At 57.5% G+C, this 20,818-nt stretch overlaps 5 protein-coding genes across 5 annotated transcripts; 3 read left to right on the top strand and 2 right to left on the bottom strand.

Annotated features, from left to right (window-relative positions):
- Positions 1–436: 436 nt before the first annotated feature.
- MYCTH_2296229 (uncharacterized protein) lies at positions 437–2,628 on the bottom strand. Its single transcript, XM_003659289.1, has 2 exons — positions 2,519–2,628; positions 437–2,282 (listed from the first exon to the last, which is right to left on the bottom strand). Exon 2 carries the CDS (start codon positions 2,223–2,225, stop codon positions 585–587), a length of 1,641 nt encoding a protein of 546 aa, XP_003659337.1. The 5' UTR covers positions 2,226–2,282; positions 2,519–2,628; the 3' UTR covers positions 437–584.
- Positions 2,629–4,357: 1,729 nt separating this feature from the next.
- Positions 4,358–5,821, top strand: MYCTH_2296228 (uncharacterized protein). The gene is made up of 3 exons (XM_003659288.1): positions 4,358–4,515; positions 4,728–4,936; positions 4,989–5,821. The coding sequence occupies exons 2-3, from the start codon at positions 4,818–4,820 to the stop codon at positions 5,644–5,646; spliced, it is 777 nt and encodes a 258-aa protein (XP_003659336.1). The 5' UTR covers positions 4,358–4,515; positions 4,728–4,817; the 3' UTR covers positions 5,647–5,821.
- Positions 5,822–7,529: 1,708 nt separating this feature from the next.
- MYCTH_2296224 (uncharacterized protein) lies at positions 7,530–10,858 on the top strand. Its single transcript, XM_003659287.1, has 2 exons — positions 7,530–8,866; positions 8,938–10,858. Exons 1-2 carry the CDS (start codon positions 7,928–7,930, stop codon positions 10,768–10,770), a joined length of 2,772 nt encoding a protein of 923 aa, XP_003659335.1. The 5' UTR covers positions 7,530–7,927; the 3' UTR covers positions 10,771–10,858.
- Positions 10,859–12,456: 1,598 nt separating this feature from the next.
- Positions 12,457–15,952, bottom strand: MYCTH_2296221 (uncharacterized protein). Its single transcript, XM_003659286.1, has 5 exons — positions 14,644–15,952; positions 14,260–14,582; positions 13,953–14,188; positions 13,019–13,895; positions 12,457–12,913 (listed from the first exon to the last, which is right to left on the bottom strand). Exons 1-5 carry the CDS (start codon positions 15,534–15,536, stop codon positions 12,804–12,806), a joined length of 2,439 nt encoding a protein of 812 aa, XP_003659334.1. The 5' UTR covers positions 15,537–15,952; the 3' UTR covers positions 12,457–12,803.
- A 1,508-nt stretch (positions 15,953–17,460) lies between these two features.
- Positions 17,461–20,372, top strand: MYCTH_2296219 (uncharacterized protein). Its single transcript, XM_003659285.1, has 5 exons — positions 17,461–17,789; positions 18,271–18,579; positions 18,667–18,929; positions 19,009–19,504; positions 19,638–20,372. Exons 1-5 carry the CDS (start codon positions 17,732–17,734, stop codon positions 20,204–20,206), a joined length of 1,695 nt encoding a protein of 564 aa, XP_003659333.1. The 5' UTR covers positions 17,461–17,731; the 3' UTR covers positions 20,207–20,372.
- The last annotated feature ends 446 nt before the right edge of the window (positions 20,373–20,818 follow it).

Below are 20,818 nucleotides of genomic sequence, written 5' to 3'. Positions count from 1 at the left end.
CTATTACAGTAGTAAACTGAAACGTTTTGAGGAGCTTCTATCATGCCACTTCCCTTACGGAGTATATATTTTATTTCCTGAACAGGAAATAGCCCTCATCCAGCCCTCACCCAGCTGGCAGGAAGGTCTTCTTATAGGTCCATTGGTTACACCCGCGCAGATCGCACAGATGGAGTGGCAGGCGTGTTGTATGAAAGAGAAATCGTTATAGCGGCGGACGGGAGTCACCAGCAGTGGCCAAGTCGACGCTAAGGTTGTCTTCCTCCCATCGTCTTCGTAAAAAACCATTCAAACCGCATGGAACCAAAAGAGACGCGCTGATTGTCCATCGCTCGGCCCAGATATTGTACAGTACATGGAACCTCATCAAACAACCCCAACCTCCCAAAATTCAACCCTCCCCCCGCTTTTAAATCCAGCAGCTGCCCGGCTCGGTTCCCGTTTGGTATGTAACCTACAATAAAAAAAAAGTATGCCTCGCTGAACATGCCTCTTGAGTGTTAATCCTTGCTCCTACAAAATGACCAAATGTTCGCGACCACCCCGTATTTGCCTCCTCCCCTCCTCCCGCAGTGTTTATCTTGTCACCTTGACTCCCTCTTCTTGGGCAATCCCGCCCCGGACTCTGACGTTTCCAACTTCGCATCCGGCAGCGTCTCCAGGCCGCCAACCGATGCCTCGCCCTTCTTTGCCCCGCTTGCGGCCGAGGTAGATGCCGTGTCCTGACTGGCCCGGCGGGACCCGAACCCTTGATGGACCGTCAGCGTCGGGGTGTTGGCCTGGCTGCCGCCGCGCTGGCCGTGATAGTGAACCACCTGCGGTGGGGGCTGGCCGGCCTGGGTGCCCAGCAGGTGTTGCGGGTACGGGTCGAGGTCCTTGCTCGACGTCGAGAATGTGGAGACGATCGGCTGGTGATAGCCGTTGGTGGTCGTGTTGGTGGCGGTCGACCCCGTATTGCTTGTCGCCGCCGATGACCCGCTCGCCGTAGTCGCCGCGGACGACTGGGGAAGCTGCGCGGCCGAGGGGTCTGCCTGCGTGGGCGTGCCCGCGCTCGCGTCGTTGCCGGGGCTGGCCGGGCTCGCGTCTCCTATGTTCAGGTTGCCTGTCAGACTCGTCAGGCCGCCCTCGATATCGCGCAGCAGGCGGACGTATTCCTCGGGCACAAGCCCGCTCTCTTGGGTCTTGGGGTCCTCAGCAACCAGCCAGCCTTGGCCGTACCGGTACGAGACCCAGATGATCTGGCCTTCCACCAGCGGCAGCTCGCTCTCGTTCTCCCGTTCAAAGTCGAACAGCGCGACGGCCTTGCCGTGCATCTCTTCGTCCGGTGACGTGATGGTAAACTGGTAGTCGCGGGAGTAGCGAGACTCGTTCGTGTGGTAGCCCGGGGACGAGCAAGTGCTGGAATCGTCCGAGCCGAAGTCGCCCGCCTCGCCAAACTCGCGCGGCTGCTGGCCCGCCAGCTGATATGCGCCGCCGCCGCCGTGGCCGGCCTGGTCGGCAGGGTATGTGACATAGTCACCTCCGGGTCCGTTGCCCTCGGCGCCTCGGTACCCCCCGCCGCCGCCGTTGTTGGCGCCTTCGTAGGAACCCCCCTCGCGGCCGCCATTCTCTGGGCCGGCGCGGCTGTCGCGACCGCCCCGGCCTCTCCCGTACGAGCCGCCCGACGAACTCTTGTGCTTCCTGTGTCTCGAACTGACGATGGGACTCTGGAGATCCTCGTCCTCGCTCCATGGCGGGCCGTCGCCGAATTGGATCGCGGGCAGGTCGGCCGGCCGGTTGGAAAAGCCGCCGCTCGCCCACGAGTGGTCGTCCCAGCTCGCCCTCCCCGTATCCCACGCCGGCAAGTCGGAGAGGCTGTGCTGCTCGCTCCCCAGGGAGAACATGCCCGACGGCGGCCGCGAGGGTTCGGGCGGCGGGCCATAGTGCATGGGATGTGACGGCGGGTATGCAAAGTCTCGCACAAGCGTGTAGGGTAGGCTCGACGGGTAGATTGGGAACATGCTGGAAGGGGGCCGCGACCTCGACGGGACGGAGCTTGCCGTCGAGTACTGCGACAGGCGGTTCTTGGAGGCTTGCGACATCGGGCGCGGCAGGTTGCTCCTGCGGGTCGGCGGCGAGCTAGTGATCAGGGGTGGAAGGGCGGGATGCGCCGCGTTTGAGGCCGGAGACGAGATGGCGGGCGGCGAAGTCGCAGGAGACGAGCCGGGCGACATGACCGCCGTCATGGTTTGGTGGAAGGGCGAGAACGGCGAGTAAGAATCTCGATAGGGATGATGGAATTGCTAGCGTGCAATGTTAATGTGGGGTTTCAGGTGCGAGGCGCGCCATCGCCCTGGCTCGCTTTCGGGCGGCGCTCTGGGCGAGTGAGTGTGTGCTTGTGTGTGTGTGTGTGTGTGTGTGTGTCTCCGTGCTTGTGTCTGGGGGGGGGGTTGTGGGCGTGTCGGTGGGGACCCCAGCAACGACGCTGCTGCCACCACTGCAACTCGGTAACCGAGAAATTGAAGCAAGGGGGTCTTACAGGAGGCCTTGTCTGGCGCCTCGGCCTGTCAAACTTGCAAGTCAGGTTGCACTTGACGCCGGGTTAGGGTATTGTAAGTTGAGCACGGTAAAAGTACTGTATTCTCGGGCCGGGTTGGACTGGTCTGTATCGCCGGCGCCCTCCGCTGCCGAGGCTGAAGGTTATCGCAATTGCGAGTCGACACGACCGAGTTGGTGAAATCGGAAATCGGCCAGTCAGTGTTGTAAAAAAACCGTGGTGCTTGGGGCTTGTTTCGTTCGCCTGCTCGATTTTGCGCTCAGGCAGTGCCAGGCAGCCCAGGGACGGGGGAAGGAATTGGCCGATTAGTGTGTACGGGGCACTGGAGGCTCTCCACAATTGTTGGGGGTGGGCGTCGGGCTCGGTGCCTGGCGGCCGGGATGGTACTGCACGGAATAGTTAGTGTATTATTAGAACTGGGCCCGGCGATCGCGTCTCCTGAAATAAAAAAAATCGTGGCCCACTTAAGTGACAGCAGAGAGTCGAGGACCAGCGATTCCGGCGACATGTATGGATATTATGGAGCGGGCACGATGGACAACCTAAGAGGACAGGCGCAGGACGGGAGTTTGAGAATGGGGGCGGAAGACTGGCCAAGGCACCTAACCTAGGCAGATTGCTGAATGAAAGCTGGAGGGCTAAGGTAGGTTCCATGTCAGAGGGGCGCCTGCAGGGAGTGTAGTGAGGGAGTGGAGAAGCGCTGCAGGAGCAACCTACATACGCAGTAATTACTCCGTACGTGTATGTCCATACATTACAAGGTGAGCGGCTGCAAAGCACCAGCGAACGCCAGAAGAAGGGCAGCTAAGCGCGCTACAGTCCAACCGCAGACAGCAAGACCCCGCCCGGCAGCAACCGCCGCTGTATTTGCTGCGGCCAACTCCTCACCAACCGCAGACAGCCTGCAGGAGCATCGATGACTCCTCGAATCGGGCGACCTGGAGGAACTTTTGAGGGCTCAGAACCCTAGTATACTGTCCCCCCTCATTTTACACCCACTGCGTATGATGTTCGGTCTGCATCTACCAGAGTACTTGGCCGACTCAGTTACATTGTCAAGCCATATGCAAGACAACGAGGCACAGGGGGCCAATCCACGACCGACACTTTCCTCGCCCTTTCGGCATGGAACTTTGCGGTTCCCGACGGCAGGGGTAAGTTCACCATTCATGTGTCTAGGATAACTCCCGTTGGCTTGACGAACCACCCGATCTAGGAACCATCAATCGTTCCAACCTACACTGAGAGGAACAAGCCGGCCTTTAGTGTATTCCACGCGGTAGGTCCGTACTATTGTGAAGAACGGGAGGGAGGGCTCCTCGCTGTATTGTCGCCAAACGTTTCCCACCCAATCGCCGCCAATAAGCGGGCGGCAACACCGGAATTATTTTTAGAAGTCGCTGGCTGCTCTAAACCCAGGAGAGCCAGAGCCTCCTGATGTTGCGTAGGTAGCCGCACCGCAACGATGTTTAAAGAGTTTGCCCTGCTATGTGCGCAGAGGAGGACATTTCGCATTTGAGCCCGGCCGAATAACCTATTCCATCGCAATGCTTTCACTTTTGCACTCGTCGCACCACCAGAAACACACCCATGAGATTGTTCCAAACATCTTGAACAGGAGCACCGCGGGGGGAGCGGGGGGCAGAAAGGCCCCAAGCCAATCAAAGGCCCGGCTCTTTAGTTATTAGGCAAGGGGACTTGGTTGATCTGAAACACTCGCCTCGCACCATCGTTGGCTGATATCCCGGTCGGGCGGTGAAACCGGGCATTATTCTGATTGGGCGGCACGTTTGCTCTCTTTGCCAAGGTCTCCGGTTCCGGTTTGCTTGCAAATTTCAAACGAGCTTTCCTCTGACGTCGGAGCTGCAAAAAGAGCCGCCAGTTCACCTTGGGCTCTTGCATCTCACTCAGCTTGTAGCGTGCAATCGCTTTCCATGATGAAATCGTAGCATTTCCGCTCTGGTGTCTTGTTCCCGCAGGTAAGCAGGTTTGATACCTAGACTACTGGCCTTCGTTCCCGTTTCTCCTCGTTCGTGATGACCTTTTTATTGGAGCTGTCTGCAGACCTGCTCCGCAGGCGTTGATGACATGTTCTTAATTACGCTTATCGTCCTGATCGTGTCGTGGTTTTTTGCAGCAATCTTTCGCGCAACCGTGTCACTCGTTGGCTCCCAGCTAACACTGGCCATAGAGCAACCGTGGGTCCAAGCCTCGCGGAACAGAGGAAGCTTCTTGCGTCAAGTAGGAGCTCCCGTCCGAAGTTCGTCTCACACCTTCCGTCATGGATACAACGAGCGGCAATGCGGGCTCTGCCGCGATGCCCGAGAGCGGGCAGCAGGAAAATAATAAGAACGGGTTCAAGCTGAGGTTCTGCACCGTCTGTGCCAGCAATCAGAACCGGTACGTATCGGTCAATCTCGCGGGCAGCAAGCGGAGGACTGACGTCGTTCAGGTCAATGGAAGGGCACCTCCGCCTCGCTCAGGCCAACTACCCCGTCATCTCGTTCGGCACCGGGTCTCTGGTGCGCCTGCCCGGGCCCACCATCACCCAGCCCAACGTCTACAAGTTCAACGAGACCTCGTACGACAGCATCTACCGGGAGCTCGAGGCCAAGGACCCCCGCCTGTACCGGGCGAACGGGCTGCTCAACATGCTGGGGCGGAACCGCATCATCAAGTGGGGCCCCGAGCGTTGGCAGGACTGGCAGGTCGGGATGCCGAGGGTCAAGCACGAGAAGGACCAAGGGAGCGCCGGCATGGAGGCGGGCGTGCCCGACATCGTCATCACCTGCGAGGAGCGCTGCTGGGACGCCGTGGTTGACGACCTTCTCCAACGCGGCTCTCCCCTGAACCGGCCCGTCCACGTGATCAACATCGACATCAAGGACAACCACCAGGACGCCTCGATCGGCGGCGGGGCCATCGTCGACCTGGCTGACTCCCTGAATAAGGTGGCTCAGGAGGAGCGCGAGAGAGTAGGAGCTGCCCTCTTTGATTCTGGGGCCGCCGGCAGCCGGGCGAGCTTCGACGAGCGGGTGCCCGAGGTTCTAAGCGAGTGGCAAGAGAGGTGGCCTGGGCTGCCGTCAACGTGGACATTGTCTTGGTTCTGAGTGTTCTGCCTACGTTCATTTTTCCCTTTGCAAGAGGCGTTTGGCGGTCGGGTATTCTGGGAGCGCGATTTCAGGCGTTAGGGGGAGGGAGTTTCGAGAGATACCATGCATCCTTTCATCGTCGAGTTCTGCTATGCACGTGCCATGAAGATAATGATAACTGCGGGGTGCTGCCCCATCTCACTAAATCCGTACTAGTACACGAAGGGGGAACCGTAAGATGATGGTCATGGCTGTTTCTGGCATCCCGGTGGGAGCCCTCGGCAGCCCCGGGTTGCGATCCTGGGGCCCGAGTTCCGCTTTTTTTTTTCACATCATCGTTCCGTAGAGACCTTCCGGTCCCGCTCCGGTTACGCAGTTGTACTAGTACTTTGCAATATATTTAGTGCGTTGAAGCTAACGTAGAAGCGAAAAGCTGCCATGTTTGAGCAGCAGATAACTACTGGAAAGAGGTAGAACTGCGAACAAGCCGGGCGAGTCGGGATATTTAGTACGCAAAGACCTGTGTCTGGCCAGACCCGCGGTGGAACGAAGATGGTTGTTGACTCGGCTTCGAAAACTGCTTGACTGGCTGGGAGCCTGTGTGAACGTCTGGCTTCAATTGGCATTTGGGACGTAATACTGCGTGCACTGTATGTATGTACATTACGTCCGTACACTCTTCTAATTCTTTCCGCTTTGTTTCAGGGAGTAGGACGCTATATAGAACTAACGCGGCGATCGAGCCGCGCGAGGAGCTCCCAAACGCAGACCCTGCCCGTCGGGTACCCGAAGGGATTGTTTAAAGGAGAAACAGAGGTCGTAAAGTTTACGGTCAAGGTTGTCCAAAAGAGCAAAATCAACGGCGTCGACCTTGGCAGGTGCGATACACGCCAGCCAATCGATCGAAGCTACGGAGTACCTAGATGCAGATACCTTCTCTTGTTTCCTTTCGAGGAAGTTGGTGTACGTAAAGGTATGTACATACATACCTTACATATCGCTCCGCGCGTGTCGTGGCACGAAAGCCTAGGCTGGTCGATTCAGCTCGACTCGCCCTGTCTCGGTGGAATCTCTGTGGAATCTCTGTGCTCACGGGGAAAAGAGCGGACCGAGGGCGTCAGGTCCTCGATGCTGACTTGCAGGGTCTGCGAAGTAATTTACCCTAGGTAAATGTAGTGGATGTACGGAGTAACTACCTTCGTACATGTACTTCCCTACTCCTTACCCAGTGGCGCGCGCGACGAGGTACCTCGACAGGGAAATTAGACCCCCAGCAGGCACCGCAGCACAAACCAATCGCCGCCCAGCTGCCCCGTGCTGTCAGGGGCGGCCCGCCTGGGGCAGTTTAATTGCCCTTTTGTCACTTTTTCCGCCCTCGGTGATTTCCACGACCCGCACAAAGAGTTCGTCCCGGGGTCGGTCACTTTGTAACTAAAAATCATTAAACGCTTCTTAAAAGAACGCGAGAGCGGGTTTGGCTCCCCGCGCTTTCTTTTGAGAAGGATTCTCTCCTTTCTGCTCTGCTTGCTTTCCTGACTCATGTTTCTGTTTCCAGTCGTTCTTTAGTCGCCGCCACTCCTTTTGCAAGCTTCGTAGCAACGGGCACAGAGCCCCAGAACGAGATCCACGGACGAGACCAAACGATTTGACGTTGCTCTTTACACTACGCAATCTCTCGAGTCACGCCCAACAAAGCCCAACGAGGCCTTCGACTTGCAAGAACAAGACGGCGTCGCAAACAGGCTAGGCCGCTTTTATATCGGACCCGATTTTTCGATATCTTACCTGCCTTAGTTCCGCTGTTCCGACTGGTCGGGGGCCGTGCCACTTCAACCTTGGTTGCCCTGGCAGGAGGAGCTTGCACCTTTTTTGTGTGCACACGCTAGCCACTTACTGTGGCCCCCCCCTCTTGTTGGCCAGCACTCGAGGTGTTTCATGCTTGTGACAGACTCTCGACCACCATTCTCGGCCGTGCGGCGTACGGTCCATTTCTTCGTCTGAACTTCATTTCCTTGTTTTTGACGGCAAACGTCGACAATCTCCACAGTTTGGCGCCACGCAGCCGTGCGCCTGCCCGCCGCTCCGCCTTTGTCGCCCGCAAGAGACGGCCAACAAGCGAACGTTGGACGAGCTACACAGTACACCGAATACCATGAATGGCGGAAATGCACCACTGTCACCCGTCTCTGTAGGAGGTAGCGAATGGTCATATCCCGCCGTCGATAAGGACGGGCCCTCAACCCAGAACAATAGCGGACAGCTCAACACACCGCCTGACTCGGCCGGCCCAGTCAAGCCGATGAACGCCAACTTCCCGCCCGGGCCGCCGGGGCCGCCGGGGCCGCCGGGGCCGAGGAGCGTCGGCGCTCCCTCGCCGCCTCCGTCCGTCGGACGATCCAGCGCCGGCACCAATCTGTACGCCAGGAGTGAGAGCGGGAGGAGCACGACCCAGAGCCAGCAGTCGGAAAACCAGGAACTGGTGCTCTCGGAGCACTACATTTCGCTCAAGCGCTTCCTCTCGGCCACGTCGCGCGATGGCAACCCGAAGCCCCCACCAAACAAGGCGCGCGACAAGCTGCAGCGCCTCACCGGCGTCCAGTTCCTCGAGCTCAGCACCGACGTCTACGACGAGCTGAAGCGACGCGAGGCCGCGAGCCGCAGACCCCCCAATGCTCCCCCCGGCACGGGGCCTCCCGACTACCTGCTGCCCGAGGAAAACTTCCACCCGAAGCGCAACCAGGCGCGCCAGAAGCTGTCCTCCCTCGGCGCCCCGCGGTTTCGTGACTTGGCCACCGACGTCTTTTGCGAGCTGGAGCGGAGGTTCCCGCGCTTTGCCGGCGGGGACATTCCCCGCGTGGGAAGCCCAATGTCCGTCCGCGGAGGACCGCCGAGCCGCTCGCAGACCCCGGTCAACGGGATGAACGGATACCCCCCCAGGGGCCAGAGCCGGAGGCGCCCTTCGGAAGCCAGCTCGGTGCGGAGTGGGCGCGGGTTGCCGACCCCGATCCAGGGCGGCTTCCCCGTCCCGCCCTCGCCCGGACACCCGAACGGCGACTACGGGAGGCCGATGCCGAAGCAGTTCCAGAGCAACACGATTGTGCCGAACAAGAGCACCATGGTGGAAGAGGACGACGATGCTATCAGCCCCACAAGTGCGGACCCCAATGCACCCGACGCCTATGGGCTGCGCAAGGGGCCGGACAACCGGGACAGCAAGCGCAGCGCAGACCAGTCTGAGGTATGCCTTTCTCTTGCCTTGATAGATGTTTTCGTTTGTCCTCTCGTTTTGCTGACCCCCAAGCCGTATAGTCCGAAAAAAAGCTCATTGAAGAGTACGAGCAACAGGTCAGAGAGCTGCGCGAGAAGCTCGATGGCATGGAAGACACGCTGAAAAAAAAAGACGACGAACTGAATGACTTGCGGGACGGGGAACGGTCGAAAGCGGCCGCGGCGGACTCGGAAAGGAAAGAGTGGGACGATGCCCGCGCGAATCTGGAGGACAAGCTTGCCGAAGCCCGCGAGTTGAACGACTCGTTACAGCGGGAGCTAGACAGGATCAGGGCGGAGCACGAGAGCGAGATTCGGGAGTTGAGGAACGAGCTCGAGCAGGCCCGGGAGTCCAGCAGCAGCACGGCGCCGGGCGGGGCGGCTGATGCCGACCTGGAGCGGGAGAACAAAGCGCTTCGGATGGCGCTGGAAGAGCAGGAGCAGGTGACGGAGCAAGTGCGGCGGGAGGCGCAGGAGTTCCTGCGGGAGATGAAGATGATTTCGCAGCAGAGCAATGCCGCCTGGGAGAGGCAGACACAGATGGAGAAGACGATCGAGTCGCTGGAGCGCGAGGTGCGAGAGTGGCAGAACCGCTATGCGCGGACCAAGACTCAGCTGCGCGACATGCGCGGTTCCTCTGCGGGCCTCACGGCCGACCAGGACGCGGCCAAGTACGTCCGCGAGAAGGGGTTCGTAGACGATGCGGGATTGGTAAAGGACATCCACGTCACCAAGTTCCAGCTTGCCATCGACGACCTCCTCCGGCGAGCCCGCGCCGATAGTCCGGAGCGGGTGATCGACTCGATGAAGGCGGTCGTCGTCAGCGTCCGGAGGATCACCAAAGACATCGACGTGGCGGCGCAGTCCGGTGATGCGGCGGTGCAATATCAGAAGCAGAAATCGCGGGTGTCCTCCACGGCCAACAACCTGATCACGGCCTCCAAGAACTTTGCGAGCTCGGCTGGCATCTCGCCGGTCTCGCTGCTCGACGCGGCGGCCTCCCACCTGGTCGCCGCGATTGTCGAGCTGCTTCGCGCGGTCAAGATCCGCACCACGCCAGCAGACGAGCTGGAAGAGGACGACGACGGCACGGTAACGCCCGTCGACTCGACCGCCTTCTTCTCCCCGCAGAGCAACGGCCAGAGCAAGATGTCGAGCGTGGCGTCCATACAGACCTCGCTGCCCGCCCCGCCACCGTTTCAGGGCCTAGGCCCGATGAGTCGTTCCAGCGTGGACTCGTCTGCCTACAGCCCGGTCAGCTCGCCGCGCGAGTCGCTCACCAGGGGTCCGACGGCCGGCAACGGCTCTGTTGCCGACGGCAGCGAAGGCGGATACGGCGGCCTGGGCAAGCCCTTGCCCATCGCCCCCAACACCAACGGGAACGGTGGGTATGGCAACTTCAACAGCAGCAGTAGCGGCAGGAACAACGGACAGCAATCCAACCGGCAGATCGAAGACCTCAAGATCTACCTCGAAGACCAGACGGCCGTGCTGGTGCAGACGGTCCAGAACCTGGTGCAGCTGGTGCGCGATGACGCCGACATCGACCGGATCACGAGGGAGATCAACGCCATCGCGGACGTGGTCGGGCAGGCGACGGCCGAGACGCAGTCGGTGGTGGGCGGCGGGCCCGGCGGCACCGGCACCGGCGCCGAGCTGGTCAAGCGGCTGACGAACTGCCGCGAGCGCCTGACGGAGGCCGGCAACCGCGGTGTCGAACTCGCGGCCGCCGGCGGCGACAACAAGAGCCGCGAGTGGCGCATGTGGACGCAGACGCTGCCGCCCATCGCGTTTGAGATTGCTCGCGAGACCAAGGAGCTGGTGCAGCGGGTCGGTCAGCTCTTGCTGGACAACGGGGCGGATGACTTTGCGTGAGACCAAGGGCGGTTGCGTCCTTTCCGTCTTTTTCTTGATTCCTGACGACAATGCCCCCGAGTCGGGCGAACTAAGGATGAAATGGTAATCATTATTATTGATGCCGCTGTTGCTGTTGTTGGTGCTGTTGCTGGTGCTGCTGGTGGTAGCGCCGGGAATGAGGGGAGTGAGCATTTTCATTTGGATGGTTGGGCTTTTGCTCTGATACCCATCATGGCCGCTGAGATTCTGTTCCCCTTCATCCCTCTCCTGGATTTGATATGAAATTTCCTTTTTTTTATTCTCCTTTCAACACTTGACTCATCATCTCTTCGCGATCTCTGTCCAGCATCAATCTCATCCTCGAAGCTGGCTGCGGCTTTCTTCACCTTTTGCATGACCTCCCAACCGAGGATCAACGCGTTTTCTTTTTTATTTTGATTTCTTGTTTCTATATCAGCACAGGAGAAAGGACAGACTGTCTTGGGAAGTTGGGGCGCTTGTGCTATGTATAGGTTTGAGCAGGCCGTTGAGATGGGAGGCCACGGAGCTGACGAAGTGCCTCGAGCTATATTTTTTTTTTTTTTTTTTTTTCATGTATGGATGAATGTACATGCACGTGGAATCTGATCTCATACGTGTTTGTGGACGTCTTATCTCTAGCCATTTCTTGTCGCTCTGCCGCTTTGGTTCGCAGGCATATGCATACGGGGAATAGAGGTCGAGTTCTGGCCCTGAGCCATGGCTGTATGATGGTTATATGTTTGTTGTGTCTTCCCCTTCGGCGATGCTTGGGAGGTGGGGTGGACGGTGGGCAAAGAGAAGAAACGCTCCGTGTCTTGGACAAGAAAGAAGGCTCGGTCAGCCCATGGTCGTTCGCCGCCCTAGAGGCCGCGACGAGCTCGTCCGTTCGTTTCTTAGAGCGCCAAGTATGTACTTATACAGAGTGCGTACGCCCGGTCAAACCTGAGCCCGAGAAGAGCGCGCCCCCGACGCCGGCAGCCCGTCAACCGCTTCGGAAAGAAAATTGCGGCACGATTGGCTGCCGGAGGGGACCATCATGTCTCTCTCCTGAGGGGAGAAGTTCCCTTTTTCCTCATATTCTGCTTGGGCGGACGACAGGGTTGGCTGCACGGCAGGATGGCAACAGTCTTTGACGAGGAAGAGCGGGTCCTACGAAGTAAGTATGTAGTAGTGTATTGTATGTACGGATTACATACAAAGAACGGACCACGGATACCTCGTCCATACATACATACATCCTGATACATGCATGCAAACAGCGTGCTTGTCGTGGCCTCCTGCTGCGGTAGTTTGCTGTTGGGACAACCCTCCCCTTCCCTCCTCCCCACCCTTTTTTTTTTTTTTTTTCCCTTTTCCCTCTTCCCTTTTCTTCGGTCTATCACCGTGCCACAAATGCATACCTGGATCTTAAGCGGCCCCGAGCTGACCGCGAGGCCCTGATCCCGCTGTTTATTTGCATCCGTGTGTCTGTCTGTCTGTCTGCATGCCTGCCCTCCCGCCTAGCTAGTTTCATTCTCTTCTCTTTAATTTTTGTTTATTTTATCTGTTCATTTATTTTCCTCCGGATGGTGAGTTAGTTGCTGGCTCGCAACAGCAGCAGCAGCCACCGCCATGAACGACCCTCAATACCCGACCGGCCGACTCCCGGGACGGGGAGCACATCCCCATCTTCCCCAAGGACTTCACTCTCCTAGAAAAAAAGGAGGGAAAGAGTAGCAGAGATTGAGAGAGACCGGCTAGGTATCCAAGAGTTTGAGAAGATGCAAATTTCGGCGACTGATAGCAACAGTCATATTCATGTTGATGGCTTGGGGATAAACGCAATATCCAATTCGCAGCATACACACAACGCACACGCGCACACACAAATGAAGGGAAGTGAAGGGCAGGCTATCAAGAACCTCCAGCCTTGGCAACGCATGTATCCAAACAAGGGGCTTTAGGATGGTCCTATTCCGCCACGTTTTGTCCAACCTGATATTATACCCGGAATCATCTCCAAACACCCATCACTTCCTTGATCGCTCGAGTCAGAGCCGACGCGCAGCGTTCTCGATCCGACTCTCGATAATGCCCACCCATCTCTCGGCGTTCTTCCAGTTCCGAGCATCGATGCTCTCCACCAACCCAGGGAACACGGCTAATATATCACACACGCACACTTGTCAGCACACAAACCGTTCCCATCTCCCAACCAGTTCCGTCCACTTTTATGTAGGGAGAGTACAGGGTTGGGAAAACTTACCGCCGGCATAACCAGTCCACAGGCCCGGCGCAAAGACGACATGCTTGAACCATGGGCGGCCGTCCAGGCCCTTTTCATACAGGAAGCTGCGTTCCAAGTACTTGTACTTTGTGTTGACCTTGCGGATGTCCAACCACAGCTTCAGCCTGGCCGGCCACTTCCACCAGGGGACGTGCCGCCCCACCTCCTCCCTCAGCTTGTCGGCGTGCCGGTCCAGCTTCGTCGCGTGCTTGTCGAGCTTGTGGAGGGCCTTGTACAGGCGTTCGAGGGAGATCCTGAAGGACTCTGCCTCACTGTCGGGGGTCCGGGACATGGAGGAGGATGTGAGGACAGTGGAGAGATTCCGGGTGCTGCCGCGGAGTTCGAAGTAGGCATCGTCATCCAGCAGAGAAGCTGCCGTGAGCTCGGCGGATGGCGAGAGGGCCTCGTCGAGCTTGTCCTCGACTTTCTTCACGTAACGGCCAAGGGCACGCGCATAGTCACCTGCACGGAAGGGGATGACGGGAAGGTCGGCGAGCCGCGCGGTGATCACGCCCAAGAGCTGGGCCATGGCGCGGTGGTAGACGAAGCCGGGGTCGCCAAACTTCTCCATCCAGTGGAAGCTGTCATAGTTGCTGTGGTAATGGTACACCGGGTCGCCATTCCTCGCGTCGAAGCCGACGTCGAGAGACGGGATGCCGGCCAAGTCCTGAAAGGCGGCAAAATCGCTGCCGCTGCCCATGGTCTTGATACTCTTGTCCCACAGGTCGTAGACGGTTTGGCCCAGAACGGTCTGGTTCGGCGACGGAACGACAGACGCCGCGGTATAGATGACGTCGTCAAGTAGCGGCGCGGCGCGGGCTGCGAAGTGGGTACCCTCCACCGAGATGTCGGTGTTCTGTACAAAGTCAGCCTTGGAGGAAACATTATCTGAGCAGATGGACGATGGACGTACCACGTAGGCGACGGTGGCTTCGCTGAGCCAGGGCAGGTACTCCTCGACCCATTCGGTGGAGCCGACGAGGCCGTACTCCTCGCCGTCCCAGCTTGCAAAGACAATGGTGCGGAGAGGCTTCCACCCCTGCCGGAGGGCCTCTCCAAGAGACCGTATCGCCTCGTTCAGGACGGCGGATCCGCTGTTGGGATCGCCCGATCCTCCTGCCACCCAGGCATCGCGATGATTGCCGACGACTAGCCGAGCGTTTGTAAGTCGATGGTCGCCTGGAAGTTCGTGCACACAAGCATCTGAGGGAGGTGCTTACCGACAACCTCGTCCGAAATGGTGCCGTTGATGACGCCAATGACGTTCCAGAGAGGAGTGATCACGTACTCCTGCTCATTGTACAAGTTGACAACCACATTGTCCGGCGTGGGCCCGATGTTGTAGTGCACGCCTTTGTACCGCAACCCCACGTTACGAGTCCAGTACTGGTTCAGGTCGTCGGCCTTGGGCCCGTGGCCATTGAGGGCTTTCAGGATGGGAAGCGCATCCTGGTACGAGATTGGGATGGAGGGGATGGAGGGAATCGCGTCGTCCACAGGCAGACGGGGAACCCCTGGCTTGGAAGGGTATCCCGGCGTTGTCCTATCGGCACGTTAGCGGAGAAATCGGGGGGCTGGTGAGAGACGGATGGGCTCATGCGTACGGGTCGCCCTGGACAAAGCTGAGGAACTGGGTACTGCCCCGTTGCACGCTGCTGGGATGGCGGGCAGGCCCATTGGGGTACGGCTCCTTTCCCTTCTCCTCGGTGTTCTCTCCGTCGTCGCCTGGGTCGCTGTACAGGATGACGCCGAGCATGCCGAGCTCTTGAGCGCGCTTTACTTTGAGTCCTCTAAAGATACCTCCATACCGGGCAATAGCCACCTTGCCTTTGAGGGTGACGTTGGCCCTGATCAGGTCCTCGAAGTCCTGGTACGAGCCATAGTTGACATAGACGACGGGACCGGTGACGTTTCCCGAGGCGGAGTAGCCGTGGAAGGTGGGCACTCGATCGGGCAGACTGGTCGAGGGGTCCTCGGCGAGGACGTCTTCGGTAAGGGCCGCCTCATACGACACCTTCCAGACAGAGGCGCCGTCGGCATTCTTTTCCTTCTCCAGCAGGGCGAGCCGATGGTCGACGGGATAATTGAGGTACGTGTCGTAGGACACGATCTCGGATGTGACGCCGAACTCCTCCCACTTGTTCTTGGTCCAGACGGCCTGGGAGTAGTTCTTACCGGCCAGGTGAGGCCCGGCGGTATAGTACCTGCTCCACTCCTCGGCGCGCTGGCTCGAGGGGACTTCGAGAAGGATGCGCTGCAGCTGCTCGTACGACAGCTTCCTTTTGGGATGGCCAGGCCACGTCCAATCGTCGCCGGGGTCGCGCTGTGAACCGCCGGCGGGGAAGTAGGCCATGGACACGGCCACGGCGATGAAGAACCATATCAGGATCGATGCTAGAGCAACGGTGCAGAAGCGGCGCAACACCGCATGCGGGTACCGGGGCCGCCGCTCCGCCACCGGGACCTGGACGATGAGCGGCGTGCGCTCCGAAGTCATGGTCGCAGTAAATGGGGTATGTCGCCAGTCAACAAGCCTGGTGTTCCTCGTCGCACGGGTTTGCACCTCTCGTCCCAAATCCGTAGGTATTTGCGATGATCTCGTAATGGCTGTGATGGCGATGAAGACGGAGCCGACGGAAACCGTTACTCACAAGTCGTCAGTAAAACACAGCGCCACATCGACTACCCTTACGGAGACAGATGCAGCATTAACTTATTCTCTTGTCGGCCTAAGCTGGTCAATAGCCGAGTGTTTCTTCCTTCCTTTCTTTTCTTTTTTGTTTTCGTAAGGAACGTTAGGTGGCACGGCCGTTGATGAGAATCTCCGCCCGTTCGCGTTCACAAGCAGAATGTAGGTACGTGCTGGTCAGGTTAGTCATCATATTCAGCGTGCGTATTCGATGGATCAACGCTGACGCAACCGCATAAGCTACGATTGTGTTTGGAGAGCTGCCATTTTAGGCTTAGTTAGGCCTATTTCAGAGTACCACCGCAGCGGGATGCAACCGCCCAAACAATCACAGTTCGGATTACGGATAACTAATTTTAACCCAGTGCTCCTTAACGCAGATACCGAACACAGCGGTAAGCACGGAAAACAAGTACCGTGCCTTACATATAGTATATGCATATGCGGATGTCTCTATGTATGTATGTACATATACAGTACATGGGTACCTAGGTAGTTACACACCCTTGGTAGTCCTTGCGTTGTTCCATTCACACTCTCTTTCATCTGCTAACTTGGGCTATTTGCTCTAAACCTCCTACACCTCATTCTAACCCACAATAACGTTATCGTTTAAGAGACTCAGAGTGACAGGGAAATTGAGTAGGATCCGTAGAGTATATTTATAGTATACATCTATACACTACATCCGTATATCCAATTGTTCACTAAGCGCGGAAGGCGCGCTAGATGTTCCGGTAACTATCCGCTACACGAACTATCCTTACCAACTTCGTAAATACTGCCAAGGTATATATCTCACCTTATATAACATCCCTCTATCACTGCCGACGTTTTTTTGCGTTCCCCGTTCATCGCCCACTCCACCGTCACACTGTTGCTTCTTCTGGGCCTCAATTGACTCGGTTCCCTCGCGATGTCTAGGCCTTACTGGGAATACCAAGTGATCAGAAAATGTAACCCTGCAGCTTACAACATAGCGGCCGCCTCCGCACCACCCCCATGCACTGCTTAGCACCGGAACGGCAAGTGGGGTTCGTATCGTGCAGGAAGCAGCACACCGAGCGTTGGCTGCTGCTCCGTAGCCGGAACCTACCCAGCTTCTGCAGGTACACCGATGGTAGGAGAAATAATTCTAGCGCGGTACTTGCCACCAATGACTCTTTGGCACATGGCCCACGTACTACTCCAGGTTTATTTCCCCTGAAACAGGTGTAGTGTGATTCAGCCGGACCCTAGGCTTCGGCGAAACCTCTTAACGCCGCTCCCTCTTGATGTTTTGTTGTTGTCGAGGCCTCGCTTCCCATTTCGGATGTGAGAATGAGTTTAAAAGCCGCTGCTCAATGGTGGGTGGGACCGTGAGATCAAGAGCGTCTTTTGTCACCAAAGTACCTTCCCGAGGAGACGGCGAGCGATTGTCGAACGTCTTGGTCCCGCCTCCGAGCCGTCGGCCCGCAGCGGCGCCGACTGGGCGCCGCCTTTCTTGAGGTCGGCTCTGGCCGAAGACCGGGACCCGTATCCGACAGCATTCTCCACTGAAATTGGGAGCCAGCCAATCATGTCAACCAGATTCGGGGGGTGCCTGGCCAGAAGACCGCCTGCATGGATGTTTTGCGGTGCTGCACCGCATTTCTTGTGTGAACTCTTTGACTTGTCAGCTCGGTATATTTTTTCCTGTTGGGTCAGGCCTTGCCGCTCGTGACTGTCTTTTTTTTCCTCCCCTCTTTACATAGAAAACTGTCTACTCCGCTATTTCCGAGAGCGCCTCCTTTTCTCGTTCTCGTTGTCTATTTTCTTATTTTTACCATCTGTACACTACTTCCGTGCATACACTTTAGTGCCTGCTTGAAGCACAGTTGCTGAGCGGCAAATCATCTGCGTTGTGGCGCCAGTTGCTGGCATCGCTTTCTCGGTCCCACTGGGGGAACACCCCTCCCCCTCTCCCGCAAGAACAAACGCCCTATAACACAACACCACTTGTTTTTGCGGTTGGGGCATGCATCATGTCCAATAAGACGAAGAAAGGGCCCAAATTGCCCGTGCAACAGCTCGCAATCCTCGGTAAGCGTCATTCTTCAGTCCGATGGTGCCGGGATCGTCTTGTGTTTTTGCCCAAAGCTGTTGTTCTTGTTGCTGCTGCTGCTGCTCTCGAGGAATATCCTGGGTGTTGGGTTCTGGTTGGTTGGAAGACCAACAAAGCCATTCATTCATCCAGTTCCTTTTTTTGTTTTATTTACAATTGATGGCGATCATACACATACAGCACATACACACCCTTCGACATCAAAATGGTGATCATCATCACCACCACCACCACCACCACCAACAACAACAACAGCAACAGCAACAGCAGCAACAACACGGCTCACGCACGCAGAGCCCTTCCTTTTCAGCCCTGCCTTATTTTTACTATGCTGGGAAAGGGAACTCAATTGTTCTCTTGGCTCCCCACAGTTTCGCATTCCATCATGACTTTCTCCACCATCCCGGGTACCGTTCCCATTCCGTGCCACCACAGCTAACCGAGCTCGATCCGATGTAGCGATTGCGAGGTTTGCCGAGCCCCTGGCCCTCACCTCGGTCTTCCCCTATCTTCCCGAGATGATCGCCAGCTTCGGCGTCGAGAAGAACGAGGTCGCACGATGGGCCGGTCTCACGGGAGCCATCTTCTCCATCGCCCAGAGCTGTACTGCCGTCGCCTGGGGCAGGGCCTCGGACAAGTTTGGTCGCAAGCCCGTCATCCTCACCGGCCTCGCCAGCACCATGGTATGCTTCCTGCTCTGGGGCGTGTCGACGAGCCTCCCCATGGCCATCACCATCCGTGCCATCATGGGTGGCGGCAACGGCAACGGTACGTCCGCCTCTTCTCCCTTCGATCTGCTCTCGCACATCTGTCTCCCTATTTATTCACCCACTCACTCATGAATCCCAAAAACAGTCGGCATCATCAGGACCATGGTAGCAGAGATGGTGCCAGAAAAGTCTCTGCAGCCAAAGGCCTTCTCCCTCATGCCTCTTGTCTGGAGTATCGGTTCCGTCTTCGGCCCTGCCTTTGGCGGCTTCTTTGCTCGCCCTGCCGAGCAGTATCCCAACCTCTTTGGCAACATCGACTTCTTCAAGCGCTATCCCTTTGCTCTGCCTAATCTGATGGCCTGCTGCGTCTTCTTTGTGTCTTTTATGACCGGCTTACTATTCCTCAAGGTTGGTCCCGAATCTACGAAGGGAGAGAAAACGAGGATAGGACTATGGGGCCGTGTGAATAAAGCTGACCTTTTCCCAGGAAACCCTCCAGAGCAAGCGTCACAAGCGCGACTGGGGCCTGGTGCTGGGCGAGAAGCTGACCAGGCCCTTTCAGCGGCCCAAAGCGCACGCCAGGCGGAGGAGGTTATCCTTCGTTGACGACGAGGCATCAGCTCCGCTACTCGCCGACAGATCCTTATCAAACTCGGAGCAAATCGCCGCCAAAGATGAGCCCGTCACGAACCGGGAGATCTTCACCTACCAGACCAGCATAAACCTGCTCTCGTACACATTCCTGGCCCTGCATTCCGTCGCTTACGACCAGGTTCTGCCCGTATTCCTCAACTATCCGCGCGTGGTCCCGGACGAGACCAATACTCGCCTTCCCTTCAAGTTCACTGGCGGCTTCGGCCTCAGCTCCGACAAGATCGGTACCATCTTTACTGTGTACGGCATCGCTTGCGGCATTGTTCAGTTCTTCCTCTTCCCGGCCCTCTGCGCCCGCTTTGGCGTGCTCAACTGTTTTCGAGCAAGCAGTACGTTAACCATTTTACCCCCTCCTCTACTTACCATCTTTCCACCCAATCTCCGCCGCATCCAACTTGTCGGCGCCGCGTAAGGTATACCATATGCAAAGACTAACCAGAACCCAAAACAATATTGAAACAGCCCTCATCTTCCCGCTCATCTACCTCCTCACTCCCTACACCGCCCTGATCCAGGACACCACGATCCGTTACACTGTCTTCCTGACCATCATGCTCGTCAAGGGCTTCGTCGTCATCGTCGGCTTCCCCTGCACCACCATCCTGCTCACCAACTCGGCCTCGTCCCTGCGCGTCCTCGGCACCCTCAATGGCTTCGCTACCACCTTCAGCGGCCTCGGCCGCGCCGCCGGCCCCGCCGCCACCGGCGCCGTCTTCACCTGGGGCGTCCGCAAGGGCTACGCCATCGCCCCCTGGTGGCTGCTGGCTGCCATCGCGCTCGCCGGTGCCGTCGTCCCCTGGTTCATCGAGGAGGGCCAGGGCCCAACCCGCAGCCTCGGGGACGGCGCGGCGGACGACGGAGAAGGCGAAGGTCAAGGACGGGGAAGGGAGCGGGACGGAGGCAGCGAGGGTGCCGGTGGCGAGGATGCCGCTCTGCTGGGAAGTTCCTCTACTACCTCGGACTCGGATGCCGGGGGCGACGGCGCGGGCAGCAAGAAGCAGAAGAAGGGTTCTCAGTACGGCACCCTCTGAAAACGTCGGCGGCCGGGACTCGAGTGCGAACGCGGGCGAGGCGAGGCGAATACGGAGGTAAAGAGGCAAGGGGTCATTAAGACCATGACGAAACGAGCGTAATGTTGTGAAGCGATACCAAATACGGCATATCGAGACACGTCTTATTAGAGAGGGTTGTTGGTGTGTAATTGGGCGTGAGATGTTGAAAAATGGGGATTCGGCGCTCCTCATTGCTTGGTCGAAGATATACTTCGTTGCATCGATATTACCGCATTGGGATTCGGCGTTGGCTTGGAAAATAAAGGAGGGAGAAACAACAACGAAAGTACCGGCTTTGTTAGGGTAACCGTTATGGAAAGAAGACAAAATGAAAAAAAAAAAAAAAAAAATATGGAAAAAATAACAAGACCTTCGTAGCATCATTGAAACCAACCAAACCAAGCTGATTGACTCCTCTGTTTATGAAGCCAACCCGTACATTGCAACCCGGCTGAAGACCAAGTCGAGGTAGTGAGCGGAATCGGACTCGATTCGGGGCGGTCAGTAGAGTTCACGGTAGGTGTACAAGTGCTGCAAAGGCCAAAAGTTTATGTTAAAGCTGAAAAGGTATCATCATTTCAGTCGTTCCCA

Source organism: Thermothelomyces thermophilus, chromosome 1 (assembly GCF_000226095.1).
Source record: "Thermothelomyces thermophilus ATCC 42464 chromosome 1, complete sequence".
Taxonomy (NCBI): Eukaryota; Fungi; Ascomycota; class Sordariomycetes; order Sordariales; family Chaetomiaceae; genus Thermothelomyces; species Thermothelomyces thermophilus.
This window is presented reverse-complemented; position numbering and strand designations above follow the sequence as displayed.